General features: G+C 35.5%; 2 protein-coding genes across 2 annotated transcripts; both read right to left on the bottom strand.

Moving 5' to 3' along the window:
- Positions 1-19,646: 19,646 nt before the first annotated feature.
- Positions 19,647-21,302, bottom strand: LOC127846172 (zinc finger MYM-type protein 1-like). The gene has a single exon (XM_052377349.1). The coding sequence runs from the start codon at positions 21,300-21,302 to the stop codon at positions 19,647-19,649; it is 1,656 nt and encodes a 551-aa protein (XP_052233309.1).
- Positions 21,303-21,410: 108 nt separating this feature from the next.
- On the bottom strand, positions 21,411-22,427 carry LOC127846171 (zinc finger MYM-type protein 1-like). Its single transcript, XM_052377348.1, has 2 exons — positions 21,854-22,427; positions 21,411-21,647 (listed from the first exon to the last, which is right to left on the bottom strand). The coding sequence occupies exons 1-2, from the start codon at positions 21,986-21,988 to the stop codon at positions 21,411-21,413; spliced, it is 372 nt and encodes a 123-aa protein (XP_052233308.1). The 5' UTR covers positions 21,989-22,427.
- Between the last annotated feature and the right edge of the window lie 1,314 nt (positions 22,428-23,741).

Genomic DNA, 23,741 nt, shown 5'->3' with positions numbered 1-23,741 from the left:
ACGTCCGTACACATAGCATCATTAACTTAGGAAAGGAAACAACGAAATATAAAGTTTGGTATGATATACATGTGAAATTAAAGAGCATGGTGTAATTAAAGAGCATGTCAAGTTTTGAATTTATATGCTGAAACGTAATGTTATAACCCACAAACGTTTTACTGTGATAGACAGTTTTTTTAAGATAAGTGATAAGAAAATACACGTCGAATACCTTTTTAAAGATATTTCTTGTTATTTTTGATCGAGAATGTAACCCGCCTCCCAGTTTCGCTGAAAGGATCAAGTCCCCCACGGGTACTACTTCCCCGTACCCCCAATTTTTTGTCGTACCCTAAATTTTTCGTACCCAGTTTTTTTTCGTACCATTTTTTTTCGTACCCAAATTTTTGCTCGTATCCAATTTTTTTTTCGTACCCAATTTTTTTCCTACCCAAATTTTTTTCGTAACACATCAAAACACAAGTTCACAAACACAAATTCAAAGCCACCGCTGAAAGAACATTCGTATCGAGTAAAGTCGCTATAAATATGCTTATATGTAAACGAAAACAATGCTAATTATTTTCTTACTGATATGTCGGGAAAGTGAGCGGCTTTGAAAAATTAAACAAAAGTAATAAAGGGTATAAAGCGGCGAAAATACATGTTTCGGCACGGACGTCGCCATCCTGATCGTCACGTGATTACCCCCTCTGGTGTAAATACATATTTGGATATAAGTCTTGGTTACAGACAATTGCATCTGACTCAGACCGAAGACTAGACGCATGATTGTGATATCGCAGGACAAATGCATGCATTTGATGAAACTTTGTGCAGCATCTCCAGGCACCGCGAGTTCGAGGCGCGGTCATCTCACGGTTGACTTACGTCTGTTGATTTTTTTGCGCGGTGGTCTTAAGACAGTCGTGCGATTTTCATACTTTTCTTACGAATGATGATTGATTGTCTCTCAGCCGAGTTCGCACATGATTTCAGTTCGTTGAAAGAGGACCATCAGAGAGGCGACGAAGATCTTGCTTGTTTGTCGCGTTGTTTCCGCAAAATCGTATGATAACTTTACCAACATGCAGTTTGTTTATTTCGGAACATCTACCGTAGGTGTTTTGCTTAAAGCAAAGGTACAAAATATGTATTGCATATATGCCAGCATTAAGATTTACTATATTGAACAGTTATTAAATTTTTTTTTTTGCTAGATATAATTTTGAAATTCTTATAGGTTCCATCTATTAAATAAACCTTTTATTGTATTGAATTATATGTTTGATCGACCCTTGCTTAAAAAACATTCGGATACTCGGTATTGTAATGAATGATGAAATTGACACCATAATACAAGTTGCATGTCCCATAACAAAAAGAATAATGGATTACCTAACAGTTTGATTTAATTCCCCTATGCATATTTAATGGAGTAAGTTTAACGTCTGTCGTAGATTTGAAGAAAGTACTGATCTTTGAGAAACAGTCTGCAAGCCTCCGGTCTTTATGATTACTGAGAATGTATTACAATAAACACGAAGTAAAACTTCAGCTGCATCGGCAGGATAAAAACCGTGTTATAGCATGTATTTGTTTTTTGTGTTACAGTTCAGAAATAATTTAAATGATCACTTTCACCTCTTCCTGAATAGCATAATATGATGGATTTGATATTCGCTCCTTTGTGAAAGAATTACACTGATAATATTATACGGCTACATGTGTAAGAAATTCTGCCACAAGAGAATAATTTCCCACTGAGCTTAACTATCATAACGAGTTTAATTTATAAAAGGAGCATAAACACAGTTATCACGAAAACACAACAAATGAAGTCACCTATGAAAGCGCACCGAGAATGGAATCAGTGAAAGTAAATACTCGTTTAATGTTAATAAAAAAATGTCCAAAATACGCGTTACACGTGTCTTAATTAAAATGTTTTATTCGAAAGATCATAATTCACTTGAATCGTTGGCTTGAAAGGAATTGCATCTATATTTTCTTGTCAGTGCGCCTTCTAAGAAATAAGTAGTACATAGGTGTTGCGTAAATACGCAACTACTGAAAATAAAGATAAATTACAAATATTGAAAAAGTATTTGATACATTGCTTGTATTCATCATAACTTTAATAATAATAAATCACCCACATCTGACAAATAAATAAGTCTGACAAATAAAAATAAAAAGGTAAAATATAGTATTAGTTAAACATGTGCGCCAAACAATTGATGGAAGTACATACAAATTACAAAACAAATGTATTTATGTTTCTATAAACTTTATATTCATGAAATCCTTTTATAAAATTTAACGTTCCACAACATAAGGGTAAAGTTAATTCAAGAGGTCTTAGCAACATCGATATCACTGTTTTGCAAAACACGAGCAAAAAGCATCGAAAATACAACCGCAAATACTGTTGGAATTTTCCTGCACCACTTTAGCTGTTCCAAAACCGTCAAAGGAAACTAAAAAAATTGTGGATGCCGCTTCCTGCTCTAACACGATACTCATCGAAGATGTAATCAAATATTTGTATTTCAGCATTTTCCAAACGTCCTGTCGCTGTGCAGGTATGTACGATATGACAGCTTGAAGAAGTCGACGCAGACCTGCTTAAGGTAGCGCACCTCTAATGGGCACATATCAAAATGTAATCTAATTAATTATTTTCTTAATCAGCATCATTTCACTGAACTACATGCAAATTTGTAGGTAGGCTTTCCATGTTTTTAAAAAAAAATATACCGATTTTTTCAAAACCACCCCCACCTCGGCTTTTGCCCAGTTTATTTTCACCCCTGGGGTATATAAAAGTTCCATAATTCATTCAAATTTCCAAATATGGGCATGCAGTTGGTGTGCACAGATGCTGTAAAGGTGTTTAAAGTTTAAACAAGATGAAATAAGTATTCTTTTACAGACATTTATTTTTTACAAATGTTTATCTATGGAAGAGCGCCATGAAATGTAAGTGATTTCAGCCAAGTAAAAAATGGGTCGGTTAAAAACAAAGTGTCATAAAATTCAAAATAGTATCATTTAAGTCATATTTTAAACTTAGTTTTTATAGAAACACTATATACAGCAAAAATACCAAGAAATAGACAGATTTACCGTTTACTTTTTAAAATAAAAATAAAAATGCAACATGCATGGTTCGTATTTTCAACAGTAAATCACCCAATTTCGCCATAACGTTGTTTTAATTTTAATAATTGAAGAATGTGCATAAAAATTGCAGCATATTTAACAATAAATATAGCTTATATGCCATATTAAATCAAATTACGTTAGAAAATAAATAAAACGCGTCGCAAAAAAGTATACGTCGTCGGCAGGATTCGAACCTGCGCGGGAATATCCCAAAAGATTTCTAGTCTATCGCCTTAACCACTAGGCTACGGCACCTAATAGTAGGCTCTTCAACCTTCGAAGAAATCGCGGGAAATCATTAGAGGTGCGCTACCTTAATTCTTGGTGTCTTCTATCCCTTCATTGCCGCAAAATAGCAATATCGCTCTACCGGCTGAGCGTTTGTTTATTTCATCGCACAAGAACGTGAAACTTGGTTGCTGTTGGGATTTTAAGATTAATAAATCATAAGAAGCATATTGCCTTTAACGTGTTTTATTGACTTAAATTGTTTGTTTAATAATGCACGATACAATTTTATAATTAAACTATTCATAAACAAAGAGTACCATGTGTATTCATTTGTATTAATTTCATGATATCAGTTTTAAAATAGGTAAGAGTTTAACTGCAATTTTTGTGGAACGTTTTAAGATGATATAATCATGTAACGTTAATATTCACGGTAGTATATATCATTAACCTAAAATTACCTGGTTCATCGTTTCGTTTGTTCCATATGAGTTTTGTATCATATTGTCCGACATAGTTAACACAATGCAAAGCCAAGTACACTATCTGACGACCCAAACTTGCAATTAAGCCTTTCTCTTCCAAACTGTACACAAGATCGATAAACAATGTCGTTTAGATTAAAATGGCGTTTTCGAGGTAGCAAACGGTACAGGTGCAGTACAAGCCAATGGGATTTTTTGCTCAGTTTGGTTTTATAAAATCAAACACATTTGAAAATAGTTCTCTCTACGACAATGAGCTATCTTAAGTATAGTTTAAACTCTCAGCATAAGTTAAAACTGATAAATACATTTTTACTGGGTACAGACACAGCTCATATGTAGAAGACAGTCGCCAACGAAAATACACTAATACATGCATTCGTATAGAGAGGGCAGCTGCCAACGAGCATGGTGACCGAATCCGACCAGCACATTTTGATTTTATTCACACTGTTGTACATAACTCTAGCGGTAACCTGTAAGGCTATTTCGATTACGACATTCACTCTGAAAGGATATTACAGGCTCTGTGACTGCAACCAAAATAGGTAAGTCGACGTTTAGACATTTTTTGTATATAAATGTTTTTGTTGTACATACATTTGAATTGTTTGTATATATTTTTTTTAAATTTCATCGTGTTTGTTTTGTAATTACAGCTGAAGGAAATTGTCTGTACTTGAAAAATCGATAACCACAATAGGAAACACGGTTTGTATATTTTAACTTTCAAAAATAATTTCAACTATTTTTGAAATGCTTTAAGCAGAAAATAATAACTAAAATAATTGATATAATGGCACGTGTTCAAAGAACAACATGTACAATACACGTTTTCTTTACATCTAAACTGTATATTTGCATTTTAAAAAAGCGTGTACGTCCTAATTTGTACACAGCTGCATTAGGCTTCACAGTTACTGGTGAAATTTAGAGATTATTATACATTTTACTACAAAATATTGAAACTATTTGGACCAGTATTTCAACACGTTATACTTATTTAAAGAATAATAATTTATTGATGTAATGTTTGTGATAGAAAGTTAATGACATGCAAAAACTAATACTTTTTCTGAGACGTGGATCCTCTAAAGTTTTTTACATATACCAAATTAAAAAATACATATTTATTGAAAACAGTCTTTTTATTATTTCTATGAATTTTCTAAATAAATGCAAGGTGACTAAAAGCACGATATGCATAATTGTGTCATTGCATTGAAAGAGATAAGTTGATCAAATGCGGTTGTTTGTATGCTGGTCTGTACATAGTATATAAGAAACACATTATCCGCTTCTTCTATGTTAAAATTTGATGAGATTTTTTAATATATATCATCTAACGTATTATCATCATTTTACACGAACAGTAACTTGTACCAATATAAAATATTATTTGATAAAACTCTTATGTTTTAGTGTATTATATGTTACGTAGTTAAGTATTTTTTACTATTTAACATAAAATATTTATTTTGAAGAGAATAACTTTAGTAGCAACCCAGAATTTGTAACAGCATCTGACGTCGTGAGCAAAACAAGTCTCTTTATTGAATTTGAAGACCGAGACGCATTCTATTGTTTGCCTTCTGCGTGTGAACGCCATCAGATTAAGTCGGAAATGTACGTAAAATACAACTCCGGCGGCACCCCAACAGTTGAATTTACACATCATTCGTTCGGATAATTTATAATTCCAACAGCAAATGAGTTTAACGTTTTCGTTCGACGACATTACCAAACGCAAGATTGGTAGAGCTACATTGCGATATTGCGGCAAAGAATAAGGGACAGATTACACCAAGGCTAAAATAGGACTGCGTCGATTCCCTTAAGCTGCCATGTTTTACATTCCCGCACAGTGACAAGACGTTTGGCAAGTGCTGATATAACACTATTTGATGACATCTTTGATGAGTATCGTGTTCGAGGAGGAAGCGGCATCCACAAGTTTTTAGCTTTATTTAACTGTTTTGGAAAAGTCTCAGTGGTGCACAAAAATAGTTCAACAAGTATTTGCTGATGTATTTTCAATTTGTTTTGGTCTTGTTTCGCAAGAAAATTAACCCGATGTTGATCGCTTGCATATGCTTTATCGATGTGGAACATCAACCAGTTCAATGTCATGTATAGTGGGTAAGTATCAACGTATAAATATGTATCGAATGAAAAATGAACTTAAATTATATTTTAAATGCTCATGTATATGCTCATTATATTATGATGAATAAAGGCAATATATCAAATACCGGTAATTATACTTTATTTGTAGTAGTTGTTTAGTTACGCCGCACCTATTTACATCATCTTTCTGAAGAGTTGCATAAACAAGAAAAATGTAGCTGCGATTATTTAAATCCTACGTTTCAACTGAAGGATGGTCTTTCGAATAATATTAATAAATGTTCATGAATAAATGTTAAATGCGTAAATTTGCTGGTTTTTATGAACATTATTCTTAATTTTTATTTTAAGTTATTCATTTGTTAGTTGCCTGTCATCTGTAACTTTAGTTGATGTACTAGCATGATAATTAGTTGTTCGTCACACGGATTTTCCTAGGAACGTAAATATTCTTTGGAATGCTTTGTTTCGCTCATGAACCGGATACAATATTGGGTTCAATATCTGTGAAGGTTAGGTACCTTTTTATAGGCTACATTATAATACAATAGCATTATCTTTACCACATGCCTTTATAACACATGGGAAAAATTATGATCTTACACACGTAGCCCATTAAGATAATCAAAGAAATGATATGCATGCTATTCAGGCTGTGGTTTGAGACATCGTTGAAATTACTTATTTATGCAATGTGTTATTAATAAAAGACCGCATGCTTAAGTAAGTTCTCTTTCCTGCTGGTGCAGCTTAAGTTTCAGTTTTTAAATATTTCAATACGAGTAATAAAAAAGACTGGTGACATGCAGGCTGTTTTTTCCAAAGACAACTTCTCTCTTTATCACTTATTGTTTTCTTATTGGACAGCAATTTGCCATACCCTGTCGCTGGCAATTTAAATAATATATTTCCAACAATAAAATAGCCCCAAGCAAAGGTCTAACAAACATAATGAAATACAACGATAAGTTTCTTTAATGAAACCTATTAGAATTTACAAATTATATCTAGCTTATAAAGAAATGTAAAACCATTCAGTGACCATTATATATCTTAGTTTAATGCTGGCTTATATCCAATAAATAATTTGTATATTTGCTTTAAGCAAAACACATACACATGTTCCAAAATAAACAAGCTGCATGTTGAAAAAGTTATTATACGATTTTGCGCAAACGAAGCTTCAACCAACAAGAAATAACTACGTCGTCTTTTGAAAGCCAAAATACGCTATATTCCCAGAGCGGCTAAACGTAAATGGAACAGTGCAGAAATAACTATTTTAGACGATGACTTTTATAAAAATCGTGTTTGGCAGAGGCGAATTTAAATTTATGATTTCATTTGATAAGGTTAGACCTTTAAAGAAGTAAGAGAAAATCGATACAACACATGTCGTGGTTATATGATTTTGTTTTTGTTTAGAAATTGTATTGCTTTGAAAGTAGAATCAGTGAATAAAATGCCGACATAAATACAGAGTTGTTCATTTCTAAACCTTGCTTGCACTTGTGAACCGTATGTGGGTTTCAAAAGCACGTAGTTATTAAAACGCATTGTAAAATAAGTCGCAATAGAATTAATCCGAAAACAGCTTTATTTTTGATCAATGCGTATTCCATAAGCGTCGCTAGAATGATTTCATAGTCGTGCACTAAAAAGTGTTAGATGAAAATGTTTTACAATCATTTGTTATTTTAATTTGACATATTTGCATATTTATCTTGAATGGAGAGATTTAATTTTGGATAAATGGCGATTGTTCTCCCTTAATAGTTCAATTTTCTTGTTGAAATTTGTAGACTATAGGACGCTTGAATTTATTAGTTATTGTGTCAGTACAAATATTAGTTAACACCACCGTGTTTTAAGTTAAAAGTTAATAAGATTGCAATTAACATGAAATTACCTGAATATTTGCCAACCGAACTCAATAGGAATACATACACTCTTGTTTTATTCTGGTATTCATTGAGGAGAATAATTTAAAGCAGGTAGAAGATTCATGTTTTTAGTGTACATACTATGATGTATCACGTGGATTTGTATAACATATTCATTATCATTAAAGAAACATGGATGTTTATGTTAAGCGTCATTGTTTTACCACCTTGTTATGTAAAAAATATGTTATTTCCATATATAGTTTTGGAACTTGGGCATTGCATGAAGTGATAATTGCAACATATGTTAAAACAGTTCTCCTTAAATAAACCACAAGAGTCAAACATAATATTTGGCTACATTATTGCTTTAAATCCAACATCAAATTTTGCTACTTAAATCAGCTTATATAACTGTATTTGGCTTATCTGCAAATATATCTTATAATAATCAAATATGAGGGCAGTCATTCTTACCCAGGCACCTGTGAACATAGTGTGAGTCCCTGACTTAATCATATATCTCTGGATCTGGTGTACCAACATTATTTATCTTTTGCTTATTTCACCTTTCAAACAATAAAATTAACACTTATTCTCACGTTCATCCAAGTATATTTCGAGTCGTTGGCACGAATATCCTTATGTCATTAAAGCACTTTAAAATACGATTTGTATTCCGAAAAACACAAAAAACAAACAAATGTACCATAACATAGTAATATGTTTACAACCAGTGTAGATTCTTCCTGAAATTTCATGAAGATGATTTACTTATCTATACAAATTACAATGGGTTTTAACATTTATCGTGTTACTGCGAACAATAAAATGTCAAAAGGCCACTCATGCCTAGCTGACCGTCTCTAAGTTTATCCGATAATAAATAATATCGGACATCGGTCAAATAACAAGCGCGAGCATGTTCCTGACAGACATAATGAAGTGCTGATTATACATCACTTCGTTGAAACAACACTTCAATATATTTGTCTGTCTGTCTTTTAATCGATTGGGGAAATACAATTATTTTGATATTATATTTTGTGTAGTTAAACTCGTATTATACTTTTAGTATATGATGTGCTTGTTATGTTCTTGTTTGTGTTCAGATGAACTAAGATGTGAGTTGTGATTAAACATTTTCTTAAAAATCAAGGTTCTCCCAGTTACATGTAACTTATCGAAGGCGAAATGTATATAGAGTATGCAGCATACATGTCCATAGTCGGGCAAAACGTGTAAATATCAATTTTAGGTTTACATACAAAATTTGATCTGGCTGAATATTTTATGGACATATCATCAGGTAAAAGATTTCAATATAAGTAAAAATACATGACTATGCAAAACATGACTATGGTTATCTGTCAAGTCGGAGTATCTTATTGGGTTCGCCTTCGGCTCACCCTATAAATTCCTCCGACTTGCCAGATAACCTTTCTCCATCCACGTCACAAACCTATTATTCTCTATAGAACACGTGTGGTTCATTTAATATATAATGTCATTAAAAATGTATTTTGCATTACACTACTGACTCAAAATAATATAAACACAACAAATATTAGTAAAATAGCTGTTAACGAAAAACCATGTCTGTTCGAAGATCATATTATGGATGATCTGTTTTACCGATTTTGATCTCAGTAGTAAAATGCATTTATTAATCTCCACAGTGCGAACTAGGCTCAGGCAACTTGTAAACAATAACACAGAGGCACGGTCTCTATTTGTAAATGGAAATGCATACATTAAATTATACTTCTTAAAACTGTCGACGCTGTTCAAAGAAAAAGTATTTTTAACTTGATTCATGATATGTTTTAAAGTAATGCACCCATACAAACACTTTTTTCAGGCCTTAATTATTTGACTTTTTCGACATCTGCAACGTTTACGGGATTGACTTTCCATAAATTTTAAACGAAATCTGTCAAATAAACAACTTATTTTTTTTTAAGTAATCCTCAATTACTATTTTGATATAAATTACATTTCCACTGTGTTGTCAAAATGCAAATCGCTCAATTTTGCGAAAATATGTTCTACCTTGTTGTTTGTTAGCTAAATAAACACCTTTGACTCGAAAAACAAGAATTACAAGGTCATAAGTCCCTTTAACTTCTGAATTTATGGAAAGTTGATGCCTTTTCTCACAGCTACAAACAGGCCGCTCTTTGGACCTAAAACGTTTGGACCATTAATGCAAAACTCAAGCCTCATAATTAAATCATACACGTGGTGTTAATAACTATAAGTTCAAATATCTTCAAGATTAACAAGTGTTTTCAGGGTGATTGTCTTAACTTTCTCCATCAGATAATAATTAGGATAACAAAAATCCTAATTTTTGAACAATAAAACCTGAAATCCCGCTAAAAAAAACGTAAAAAAGTAAACAGTGTCGCGATTTGCCGATGTAATCATTTATACCTGCTCGTATATTTCTCAACATTTACAACACTGCGACTTTCAAGATGTTAATGTTTGATTGTAACAGAAACAATTATTGGCTGCCCAACTTTTAAATTTGTTGAAATAATACTCATACGATAAACAAGATGTAACACTTTCACTTATTGCTATGAAAGGCTATTCTGAGCCTTAAACCAGATCCCTTCCATTTGTAACGAGTATATCCTGCGAAGTTGGACATAACATTCAACATACATTTTAATGTCTGTATTAAGTAACACGCCGGCTTTTCTATTCGATTTGATCTATATATTAGGGTTGAATTGTTTAGCTTTGTTTGGGAAATAGAAGAAACATACTATAATATATAATTGACATAGTGATGATATTTTTGTGTAAATGACAGGCAAACAAAAGGAAAAGAATCCTGAAGTAACATCGATTTTCTTAACTGTATTTTTGGGAATGATTGGGCATTTCTTCCTTTAAACAGAACGCATTACATGTTAAAAATATATTAAGGATTGTATCGTATCTGGTAATATTTACCACAAAAAATGTCTTAAATGCTGGATTGATCACGACAATATACTGCAGCTACAATATAATGCACTTTTACAACACATTTTAGAAGAATGAATTCTATCTTATTTGTTCTTCTCTCCAATTCATATTGAGGATCTAGATTAGTACTACAATAACTTGAAATTATATTACTAAAAAATACAGTGATAATCGACAAGTTGTAAACTTTCAAGTTCTTTCAAACATATATATACGTGTTGTGTAAGGCCTTCTGAGATGACAACAGCACAGTAAGTTTCCCTGTTTCACAGCCTTCAAAATAACTCACAAGTATGAGAAGTGAACACACAATTTTGTTATCAGTGTTGTTGTCTACTTTGAATAATTGTATTTATATTATAATTTTTGCTTGATGCATTCAACAATTATCAAATAAGGTGTATTTGTTACTGTAATATTACACAAACAATTTGAAAAACTCATCAGTAATAATTAGCCATAATTTGAAAAAGTCTTCATGCAGAAAAAGCCTTCTTGAAAATGTAGTTCTCTCTGGACGTGACCTTAATCTTAATTTGTGACTCGACGCAGTGATGAATATTTCAATCCTTTGATTTCAGCTGGTGGCCCTGTATAATGCTTAAACCATTGCATATGGGAGACAACACTGAGCTTTAGATTTATTTAGTACCTAACTCGAGTAGTCTTCCATGGATCGATGTGTTATTATAAAATGGTGAACACAATTCTTTCAATATAATTAATTATACACCGTCGACAAGCAGTTACGGGTCTATAGTTGAATCCCTCTATCGCATTCTAGTGAAAATCTGTCATGAAAACAGTTCGAACTGTTATTAATTCCCTTGAAGGCCTATTAAAATATTTCAAAAATGTTTTGGCAAACATGTTTAATGAGCTCAATGGTCTAAATTTCACATTTTGAAATGTATGTTACAAATAGGGTTTGTTTGCGTTGGATGCAACAATACTGAAAAACCCGTATTGCAATAAACTGGGATACAGTAAACTCATTACGGCGTATGATGCGATACGTATTGAAAACAGTATGAATACATTTGATAAAATAATAAATAAAAAACAAAAAGAACTATAACGTTTTAAACATATATTTATTATCTGCATTATTGAATTTACAAATTAGTGTAGAGTTAATAATGTGTTTGTACCCATGCCTACTTTTCTTTAAAGACAACACATAATTGAAATCAATAAATGACAAATTGCTAATGAACACACTTCACAGACGATCACGATCACCGCCATTTTGTTTTTTCACAGCTTTTCCGTCTATTACTGTACGAACGTAATATGCATAGTATACAGTTGTGCAATACTTAATAACTGGATACTAGCCAATCGTATCCATAGATCTGTAATTTATATATCAATGAATGAGAAAAGTATAACATAATTAAAAAGTTATTATCTCTTTTACATAACCAAGCCACAGATGTAAATAGAGCTCTTCGTATCATTTGTTTCATCACAAACCCTTTTGTTTACCCTTATTTTTTCAAGGACCTTAACTCAGTGACAGGCAATTCCGGATAACATGAACACAACAACTCGTCTTAGAATATTTAACAACAGCTTAAAACACAGAACGTAATTAATAATACGAAAGCAAACGACACCCATGCACTTTGTAATGTACTAGTGGTCAGATATTTGCTTATTAACAATAATTTTACAATTATAAGATTTAAGTCTATTCGATTATTAATCTCTTATTGTTTAGAGATGAATTGATATATTGATAAATTGAAATTTTCTGAGTTCAACTAAATATGCAAAACACTGTAATTTCATTCAATTAACATTTTACGAACACCATACAGGACCATTAAGTTGACATTTCGTGATATTTTCAATTTGTGCCGTGGTATCGTATGAACCGATCTGCAGATATGTTAATCATTTTCAGACCTTGCGAGGCCCTGAATATTAATACAATATATTGAATCTGTTAAATAAACTTGTGATGTGTTTAGATAAACTGCCAACTGAATTACTAAGTCGTTTTTTGCCTGAGACGTTAAACCGATATGCAGTCAACAATGTCACCACGACCTTTGAACGTGGAAAAGAACGTGTCCAGTATCGAACACTTTACCTCATAACCTAACCTCCTGGTGCAAGCAATTAAATTCTCAATAATTTAGAATATTAATATAACACGGGCAAGCATTTAAACGCAGTTAAAAAATGGAAACGTCTAGAAAAATCGGTGAGAGAGCATACGTCAAACCTCTATAACCCACGTATTCAATTCAATTACAAAAAACATCACTTCGATTTTAAAATCAACGATGTTTCCATGACTGCAGCAATATAGTGATTGTTAACTACGTACCTAAACATCTAAGACAAAATTGACATATGGAATTAACCTAATTTGAGGACTCACATTTCCTGCATATCATGTTTCCCCAGCGGTGTGAGCTTTGTTTGCATTTAGCTGCAACCCACTCACCGAAATAAATCATTATTATGTTGTTGATGTTTTTTAAACAAACCTTATTGCAGTCACAACAACTTGTTTTTTTTCCAAACAGTTTTGGCGTATATTATATTTCTAATTGTGCGATACAATCCTACTAACATTAAGCTGACACATTTTTTTCAGTTCTGGCTGCCATACACATTCCCTTTTATATATTCTGATTGTGCGCGACGTAAAGACGAAGTTTATCAAGTACTGTTAAGCATGATTGACTGACGTGGCTACCCATATATCTAATTACGGATATAGTGAATATAATGTGTTAGTTCTGATAACCTGTTAAATCGATACATATGTTATTGCAGAAAAGAATTATAATACTTTCCTTAAAAGGGGCATATCAACGTTTTTGTTGCCGTTAACGTGACGGTCTGGTAAAATTGTACAGATTCCCACACGAAACACGTATGATTAAATAACTTTGTCAAACTAACGCGTCCAAAAAATGGCGAACGTAAAATAAAATGATACATTGCTGCAGTGCCGTTATTTATAGTACGGAGATACTCTGTTTGTAGTAGGAATTTAGCCAGTTTAGCCGACATAAAACAATGGCAACGAGGGGACGGGTGGGATGGTGACTAAAAAGGGGCATGGCGACCTATTTCGTGAAATGAAATATCGTCATGTGGTAAACTTTAAGAATGCCGATATTTACATTTACATCGCGATGTTTTCACTTAAAACGTACATGAATATTAAATCATAGTTTCAGCAATGTTTTCCATGAGTTATGTTACATAATGATACGCAATAATATTTTTTTGAGGCTCAAATCAAGTAATACCGGTATGTTACTCTTTAAAATCATTAATAGCCAATCAAACACTTTGTGTGTATTTGTTTTTAAGAGAACAAATGAAAGAGGAGCATATTTCAAAACGGTGGGATATGAGCATTCGCGTGTCGATGTAGAGTGCTGATAAATTGTGTTCCACATACATCATAATGCCAAATGTACAATAAACATAGTGTATGCATGAATAAAACATGTTAAATGTTATTTTCTTTTTATGTATTTTATACGAATAAGCGAAATTTAATTTGAAAAGAAACTTAAAAAAAACAACCTATGTCATCGTTAAGAAAATCATTCTTAGTTATAACACAAAGTGGCATGGACTTAGCTATAAAAGCGTTGTTCGCGTTTTAAAATTTTCTTTCAAATTCTAAAATGTATCATTATTGACAAACCCATGAAAATAGTTACATTAGTCCTACACGTTTAATAAGTGGCTATTTATTTCACTGTGACGTCATACGAACTGATGACGTTGCAGTAAACAAAAAACAGTCCTGTGCAGAGATAAATATATTTAGCCTGGGCGTTTTCGAATACACATAATTAAATCTATAAGTTTGGCATACAAATAATAATAATTTAATGCAATAAACGTCATTTTCGTGAATTAAAACTGATGAGTATATAAAAACATATAATTGTATATGTGGGCTGGGTGTAAAAAAACTCCACAAAGACCAACTCAAAGCTTTTCAGACCAGGTCCACCCCAAGGACATGTTTGGCGCCTACGTAATTCATATGGACGCTTATTTTGAGAACGTCAATGAATCTTAGCCCATCTACATGCAAAAGTCGACGCGTGTGTCAATGATAGAAATGCAAAGCTCACTGAAATGCTGACATTTATACCATGCCACGAGGGCGTCGGGGGTATACTTGATTCACAATGGACGCCTGTCCTTCCGTCCGTAGACACCGAATTGTCTGTGTACACTTTTTACTTTCATTCAAATTTGTTGGAATATTTCCAATAAGACACGAAGTTTGCGCATGCTCAATTTGTATTTTTCTCGCAAATGTTATGTCCCTTTTTTATCCCTCGCCGAAGGCGGGAAATATAGAATTGGCGTTGTCCGTCCGTCAGTCTGTCACTCCGTCCGTCAGTCCGTCCGTTCGGCTGTCACACAACGTAATACGGCTATATCTCAGAAACTAAATCAACATAAAACTTCATAGGCGTAAAGATATAACAATGGATATTACAGGACAATGCATTTAAACAATAACCCTACACTTAATTATGTTTTATGACTATACCGTATATCGAGGGATTTGCACCCATCCAAAAACAAACATTTATTGGCGGGGTATATCAATTTAACGAATTTCCTTGTTCTACTTAAATGTATGTTACATGATTTTGTAACGTGCTGCAGAAGTTGATTCGTAGTCGTAGTATCGGTCACTGTTGTGACAAGCACAAGAACTTTATGACTTGAAATAAAAACTGTCTTTGCTTCCAACTACAAAACGGATGCTTGGACGACTCATTTCTACACAATACTCGTTAAGTCAGCGTCCAGGAAATCAAGCCATCGCTGAATCACAAATTTGTGCTTTTGCACAAATTCATTTAAAAACGTGTTTAACGTAAACCTAAATGGAGTGCTCGTATAGGTAAGTCCTGATTAATATAAAAATAATGTAAATCCAGAAAGATTATCAGAAATGTATTCTTGTCAAAATCCGCCCGTATTGTATTAGAGGAACTTGACATATAGCCGTCGCATATGAGACTTAACCTTTGTAATTGAGTTCAGCATTAAACTAAGACTGATTAAAGGAAAGTCACTATCTGACAGAATGATGCATATATGTAGAGGTAATTGAAAGCACAACCAAAATCTCGTGCGCGACGGTTACACTCCATTCACGTTTGGTGAGAACAGCGATCGACAACTGATGAGAGTTTGGTTCTGCAAACGTAGCTCGAGTAGCCTCCCTTTGATAATTCCTGAAGTTTAAACGCTGTGCATGCCATACGCTTTGCAATGTTTATTTCAACGAACATATATATGAAAATGAACATATAGCTTGTCATTCAAATACAATCGCGACCATTTGCTTTTATTGGAGTGAGTTACCATCAAACTATTCGTTAGTTTACTAAAACAGTGTGACCAACGTACTGATTCGTGTGTGCTCGCAAGGGGGCATGGAATGTGTTATATTTAAAATGAGAACAACTCGTCTTAGAACTATGCACAAAACCTTAAATCAGTAATAGCCCTTTATCCGTTACACGAATTTCATTTAATTATAAACATTGGTACTTCTAATTTGGAAACTTAAGATTATTAAATGTCCTCGCTAGTTGTGTCCATTACGAGAACACATGAGTCGCGTTCTAAGAAAACTGGGCTTAATGCATGTGCGTAAAGTATCGTCCCAGATTAGCATGTGCAGTCCGCACAGGTTAATCAGGGACGACACTTTCCGCTTTTATGGTATTTTTCGTTTAAAGGAAGTATTTTCTACAAGAAAATCCTGGTAAAGCGCAAAGGGTCGTCCCTGATAAGCCTGTGCGGACTGCACAGGCTAATCTGGGACGACACTTTACACACATGCATTATGCCCAGTTTTCTCAGAACGCGACTCATATGGTTTTATGCGATGAACTTTTTTCTATATACTGTGTATCTACTTTTTTCAATAAGAGTTTTGGTAACAATCAACTGCGTCAGAGGCCGACCGCAGATAAGACGCACGCTATAATATAATGTTATAAATTAGTTGATTTCATATTAACTTTTTTAATGAGCTGAAGAAAGCCGTATTGACCTGAGGCCGCAGGCCGAAGGACAATACGGTTGTCTGAATCTCAATAACAAAGCCATTATGAATCAACTAATAAATGACAATTTAATTAATTACCTCTATAATATTATGCAGCAAGAAAAGCTCGAATTTCACTTTCGAATTATAGTTTTTTGCTATTAAATTAAGCATGAAGATTGGACAAATAGCAAAATTTCTGTTCTATACAACTTTTTCAGGAATATTGTCAGTGTGCATTAGAAGGTATTACCTTTTGCCAATTTTAAACATATGCTTTATAATTGAAGCATGTAGTATTTAAAACAGGTAACAGCAGATTATGCATTTTATAGAGACAATGGTAGCTTAATCGTGTATGCCTTCACTCATAATATGTTTTACGAAAATAGTTATATTACTTAAGTATTTTAAACCCTTGTTCAGATTTTGTCCAAGCCTCTCTTGCGTAAGTGATTATTTAAGTGTGTTAGGTCACACAAATATCAGAATTGAGGAAGTTATTACTCCTGGTGATGCATCAGATTTAATTTGTTAAATGTCATGTGGGTGAAGGGTAAGGCTGGTTTTGTTTCTTGTGAAAAGCTAGATCAGATTTTATTGTTAAGATTGCGTGTTTAGATCTCCATCGCGTGAAGCTCATCACGAACTTCCTGGTTTTGTGTTTGTTAAATAATTTTCAACGTACATAACTTCTCCGTTGTTGTATTTTGTTATAATATTACTGAAGTAAATATAAGCTTCCTAGTTGGGTGTTTTCTTCATTGCAGTCGGAGAAGCACATCACATTTACCATTGTAAAAGATACATAGAAGAGAACACACTGTAACAGACAATTTAATTTAATTAAGTTGTTATACGCATATAGCACAAAAGTACATGCCCAAAATGTAATGACACATACATTAAGTTTAACAGTGACATAATATACAAGCAATTAATTAAATTAATGGGAGAGATAGTATTTGCTTCCGTCAGACTGGAAAGTTAATAACACTGTCTCTGATTTTGAGAGCATGAGTAATATAATCGGAAAATCTGGATTTTGAAGGGGCCATTCATTTACATTTAATAAATTAACGAAATTTAACATTCTAGGTCGTCGTGTGTAATAAGACGGAATGCCATGGCCTGGCAAATGTCTTAAAAGTCCGAATATCAACAAGAAATGCCACTCATAGTTCGTTGCGGCTGCAGAACTCTCCTTATTATTGCGCTTTATGTTTTTTTAATGTTCGATCTAAAGTTTTTGTGAGGACAGGCTGTGCTAAATGTAATCCATAGTCTCTAAATACTCCGGAATGTCAAAATGTGGCTTTAATGATTAACAACATAAGTGTACGTGATATTTTCAATGCGTTCTTTATTCAGAGATTATATGTTTTTCAGGCGTTTTGTTTACATTATTAGAAATAACTTGACGTTGATGGCAGAGTCTCTAAATGTCCACAAGTCGTTAAAACCAGTTCTTCGAAAAGCTGCCCGACACTTGTTCTCCACATTCGTTGAGCAAATTAATGTATGCACAATATACACTATCATCAACGCTTCAACTATTTATTAATTTGAACCAATTTTTTTAAATTTTAAGTCCCTGTTCTGAGAGGGAATCGCCTCGTTGCTTTGTAAACAACTGGTCTGGAATAAAGTAGTCACAAAAAGCAACTTTCGATCAGGGTTCTAGAAAAGGTTATATAGTGCAATATGTCCGGGAAGATTAGTCTCCCAAAATATTGGTGATGATAGACTGAAGGATTAATATAGTGGTCAAGTCACATTCCTTCAATTGCTATTGGTTGTGTGTTTTTTCCCAATAAATACTGAGCGTTAATTTTAACGTTAAGTGTTCAGTAATTAAGTACGTTGCAGAGGAGGATATACAATATTGACAAATTATGGACATGCCCATATTGTCCGGTTGTTCCGCACCAACGAATGTTTAGGAACTATTGCCTTCTGGTCAATGGTATGACAGTGTTTAATGAGTGTTTCAATTCCACGCGAGATCTCAGGAACTACCTATAATGATCAGACATTTAAAATTCTGTATAGGCAGTATCATAAAAGGGTGGACATGCGCATATTGTTCGGTTGTTCTGCACCATCGAATTTTTAGGAGCTATTGCCATTTGATCAATGGCATGGCAGTTTCTATTGAGTGTTCAGGGGCGTAGATAACCTCCCAACATTGGGGGGGGGGGGGGGGTCCAGTTTCTGTACTGGGAACATAAAGAGGTTCGTTTGAGAGGGTTGTCCTCTCCCGTGGTTCCGAAAAAAATTACATTTTACAATTAAAATGGTGCGTTTTTGGGGAACTTTCATGTTGATATAAATGTTATTGTTTTCTTTCCAAAAACTCTAATTACAACATAAAATTAAGTAAATGTTTATGTATTTTAATGACGGAGTTTTACAAGTGATATGAAAAATAAAAACATTAACATTACATTCACAACGGATATATTTTATTACTGATGGACATATTTAACACCTGAAAATGGGAGAGTGTTATAAATAACCACATGAAAATACACAACAACCAATACAATATGACATGATTAGTAAAGAATGTATCCACATTTCGAGCACTATTAAAATACTGAACCAGGATGAATAAATATTATTAAATTAAGTTTAATAAACAAAAATTACGGATAATTCATTTTTAAGCCACAATTTATCATGCACTGTTCGCGTAATGTTAATGCCAAGTGTCACATTCTATGAAAACTTCCCGAATATAGTTAACCGTGATTCATTCACACTGACGAACTCATTGGCAACATCTAACAAGTCCATTGCGTCGGTAGCACACCTGTGCACGTGGAGCGTCATGAGGTGGGTGAGTCTCTCCTGTGTCATAGACGTCCGGAGGTACGTCTTCAGGCGTCTCAGGCCGGAGAAGGACCTCTCGCTGGTGGCGTTGGTGGCGGGCATTACCAGGACGTGGCGGAGGACGCGCATCACCTCCGAGAAAAAGAGGCGAGACTCAGGAGACAAGTCGCGGAAGAACGTGACAATGTCCGTGATGGTCTTGACCTTCTTGTCCCGTACGGCGACCTGGTACGTCTCCAGCTGAGTGGTGAGCGCCTGCTCGTTGAAGTCGTCCCTGTAGAAGTCCATCACGCTCCGCAGATGAGTGGCGTAGTCACCACCACAGGCGCAGCACACCAGAAGGTCTTGGAGGGATCTGTAGGTTTTGTAGCCTGGCTGATCGAATCTGTCCTTGATACACGCGATCACCAAATCGAATGCTTCAAAGTAGAACTGGCGGTACCGATCACGTGCTGTGGCTGGATACTCGTGGGCCCCGGTTCCAACGTCATAGCGTTTCGGCATCTTGCGTCGCCTGGGAACCACTGGCTCTCCTACGTCGACGTCATCGAGCTGGCTGTTGACGTCAACCCAAAACTTGTCGAAGGCATCGTCGGAGCGCTTGCTGGTCAATGTTTCCACCGTCATTGAAGCAACTGCCTGACCCTCTGATGCGGACATGTCCTTCTTTTGTAGGGTGCGGCTCAAGTTGTCTGTATGTCGCAGGATGATGTAACCCAGATGGACACCAAAGAAGAGGTCGAAGCTCTCCATCTGGGACCGCACGCCTACTATCCTGGAACGGATCTCCGAGTCTTTGGTCTGCTCGTAGCAGGTGTCCCACAAGGTCTGTAACACAGTGTAGTTGTCTAAGACACTACACAGGCTTGCTGCACGCACTGTCCATCTCGTGGGGCACAGTACACGGAAACCAGGGGTATCGGGGCTCATCTCCTCCTTCAGGGTCTGTAAGGTACTGTCCCTCTTTGGTGAATACTTAATCAGTTTGGAGACTTCATGCACTGTATCCATGGTGTCGCGCAAGAGCTTGCACTGACGTACACAGTCCCCAACGGCCAGATTGAGTGCATGTCCGTAGCAGTGCGTGAACACAGCTCGCTCCTCCTTTGCTAAGATGTTGGTCGCCACACCACGCTTCGCTCCGGTCATGTTGCTGGCCCCGTCATAACACTGCCCTCTGCACTGGCTCAAGGATAGGTTCATTCTTAGAAGAGTGTCTTCTATGACCGACGTCAGTGTAGTGGCGTCAATGGAATTTACTTGGTGAAACCCAACAAAGTCCTCGTGCACATTTAAGTCCTCGTCCACGTGTCTGAAGACTACCACCACTTGTTCTCGGTTGGACTTGTCTGTTGTCTCGTCAGCCATGATTGTGTAGAACTCGTTTGTCTTGATGTCGCTGGCCACTTTACGGAGGATGCGCAGTGCCATGAGCTGGAGTATTTCATTCTGGATATCAGGGGCGACGAACTTGTCCCGCTTCCGTTCCAGCCACGCGAGAATAGAGCTGTCCGTCTCCCCGTGGTGTTGTAGCAGCTGCATGAAGTTCCCCTCATCGTCGTCGTGCCCACGTAGTGCGATGCCCTGGCGTGCGAGGAACCGTATGCTGCGTAGGATTTGCAGCAGCTGCTTCCGGTTGTCGGCCTTCTCCTAAGCGTGCCCCGCTGACAGCATCTCCCCCACGTCACGCGTCGTGGCGGGAAGCGTCACCAGTCGCTCGACCGCCTCCTTGTGGCACTCGCTTTTTTCGTGCTTCCGGAACTTCTCGGTACCCGCTTTCCATTTGGAGAAGCCATCACTGATGAAGCTGCCGTCCACCTTCGTGTTGCCGATCTTGCCCAACTTCTTGGCCGCCATGCAGAGGTGGCAGAACGCAAGGTCCCGGCTCTGAAAAGAATAACATTGTAATAAATTTTGTGTTAAATATTAATGATAATAATAAGAAACATTATTAAGCAACATTTTTTTTTACAATACGAGTATTTTTTGTATGTTGTGCCTTTTTTTCTAAATTTCGTTTGTATTTAGATCAACGTTAGGTTCAGAAAAGATAAGAACGATCGCAAATTAAAATTTAATACTAATATACATACCTCATCGTAGTGGAGCCATGTGAAGGAATCAAACCAACAAGATTGGAATGAACGCTGTTCTGGCTTTTTCTTCCCGAATGTACGCTTAGGAAACGCAAAATTTCGAGGCTGATTAGGAATACTCATTTTGAACATTAAACAATTACATATATGATATTGTTTCAATGATTTCTAATCAAATAATAACTGATGTACTTAGAGAACAAAAATATTTTCAAACTAATGAATGTTTTTCACGCGTATTTGATTGCAGAGACTGTTGACATGATACTAATGGTCATTACTGTCTAATTCCTGGAATGTTCTGCAGTCTGAGATAAACAGTGAAGACATTAGCACTGACAGTGTGTTTATGATTCAAGCAGTTTCGAAGAAGGGTTGTTTTGCCAGGCAAGTTAAATAAACATTATAGTGTCTGAATAATGTTGCCATCAACATTAAGAGGTTCCAACCATCCCATTATTTTACCTAGGGGACACATGGCTTCTGCACTGACGGCGCGTGATTACAAAAATACTGGTTTTGGGGCGGCGATTTTTTTGGGATTTTACATTTATTTATATAACGATGACTAGCCGAAATATTGGGGGGCGGCCGCCCCCCCTGCCCCCCCATTATCTACGCCCCTGGTGTTTCAATTCCACGCGAGATCTCAGGAACTACCCATAATGATTAGACATAGAAAATTCTGTATAGGCAGTATTATAAAAGGGTGGACATGCGCATATTGTTCGGTTGTTCTGCACCATCGAATTTTTAGGAGATATTGCCATTTGATCAATGGCATGGCAGTTTCTATTGAGTGTTTAAATTCCAAGCGAGATCTCAGGAACTACCCATAATAAATGGACATAGAAAATATTGTATATTAATTTTCATAAAATGGTGGACATGCGCATATTGTCCGGTTGTTCTGCATCAACGAATGTATAGGAGCTATTGCCCTTTGATCAATGGTATGACAGTTTCTATTGAGTGTTTCAATTCCACGCGAGATCTCAGGAATTACCCATAATAATCAGACATAGAAAATTCTGTATAGGCAGTATTATAAAAGGTTGGACATGCGCATATTGTTCGGTTGTTCTGCACCATCGAATTTTTAGGAGCTATTGCCATTTGATCAATGGTATACCAGTTTCTAATGAGTGGTCCAATGCCACGCGAGATCTCTGTAATTACCCATAATGATCGGACATAGACAAGACTGTATATGCAGTATCTTTTCAGGGTGGACTTGCGCATATTGTCCGGTTGTTCCGAACAAACGAATGTTTAGGAGCTATTGCCCTTTGATCAATGGTATGACAGTTTCTAATGAGTGTTTCAATTCCACGCGAGATCTCCTGAACTATCCAAAATAATCGGACATAGGAAAAACGGTATATTCAGTATCAAGAAAGTGTGGACATGCGCATATTGTCCGATTGTTCCGCACCAACGCATGTTTAGGAGCTATTGCCGTCTGATCAATGGTATGACAGTTTCTAATGAGTGTTTCAATTCCACGCGAGATCTCAGGAACTACCCATAATGATCGGACATAGAAAAGAATAAATATGCAGTATCATAAAAGGTTGGACATGTGCATATTGTCCGTTTGTTCTGCACCAACGAATGTTTAGGAGATATTGCCCTTTCATCAATGGAATGACAGTTTCTAATGAGTGTTTCAATGCCACGCGATATCTCAGGAACTACCCATAATAATCGGAAATAGAAAAGACGGTATATTGGACTTAGGGATGCAAGAGGTTACACAAATCATTAACCGGTTAACCTTCCGCCGTAACCGGTTAGTAACCGGTTAACAGAAACACCTTAAGTAGTTAAAATGTTCAAGTATACGTAAACAATGTGATACCGCTCGTACCTGTACTCTATAGAA

This window comes from Dreissena polymorpha, chromosome 9 (genome assembly GCF_020536995.1).
Source record: "Dreissena polymorpha isolate Duluth1 chromosome 9, UMN_Dpol_1.0, whole genome shotgun sequence".
NCBI classification, from domain to species: domain Eukaryota; kingdom Metazoa; phylum Mollusca; class Bivalvia; order Myida; family Dreissenidae; genus Dreissena; species Dreissena polymorpha.
This window is presented reverse-complemented; position numbering and strand designations above follow the sequence as displayed.

What these genes read in the sequence shown, in the direction of transcription:
- LOC127846172 (XM_052377349.1), bottom strand. Translation starts at nt 21,302, where the DNA reads ATGCAGCTGCTACAACACCACGGGGAGACGGACAGCTCTATTCTCGCG.
- LOC127846171 (XM_052377348.1), bottom strand. Translation starts at nt 21,988, where the DNA reads ATGTTCAAAATGAGTATTCCTAATCAGCCTCGAAATTTTGCGTTTCCT. An exon ending in CATGGCTCCACTACGATGAG is followed by an intron (nt 21,648 to 21,853) that starts GTATGTATATTA and finishes TATTCTTTTCAG; the next exon opens with AGCCGGGACCTTGCGTTCTG.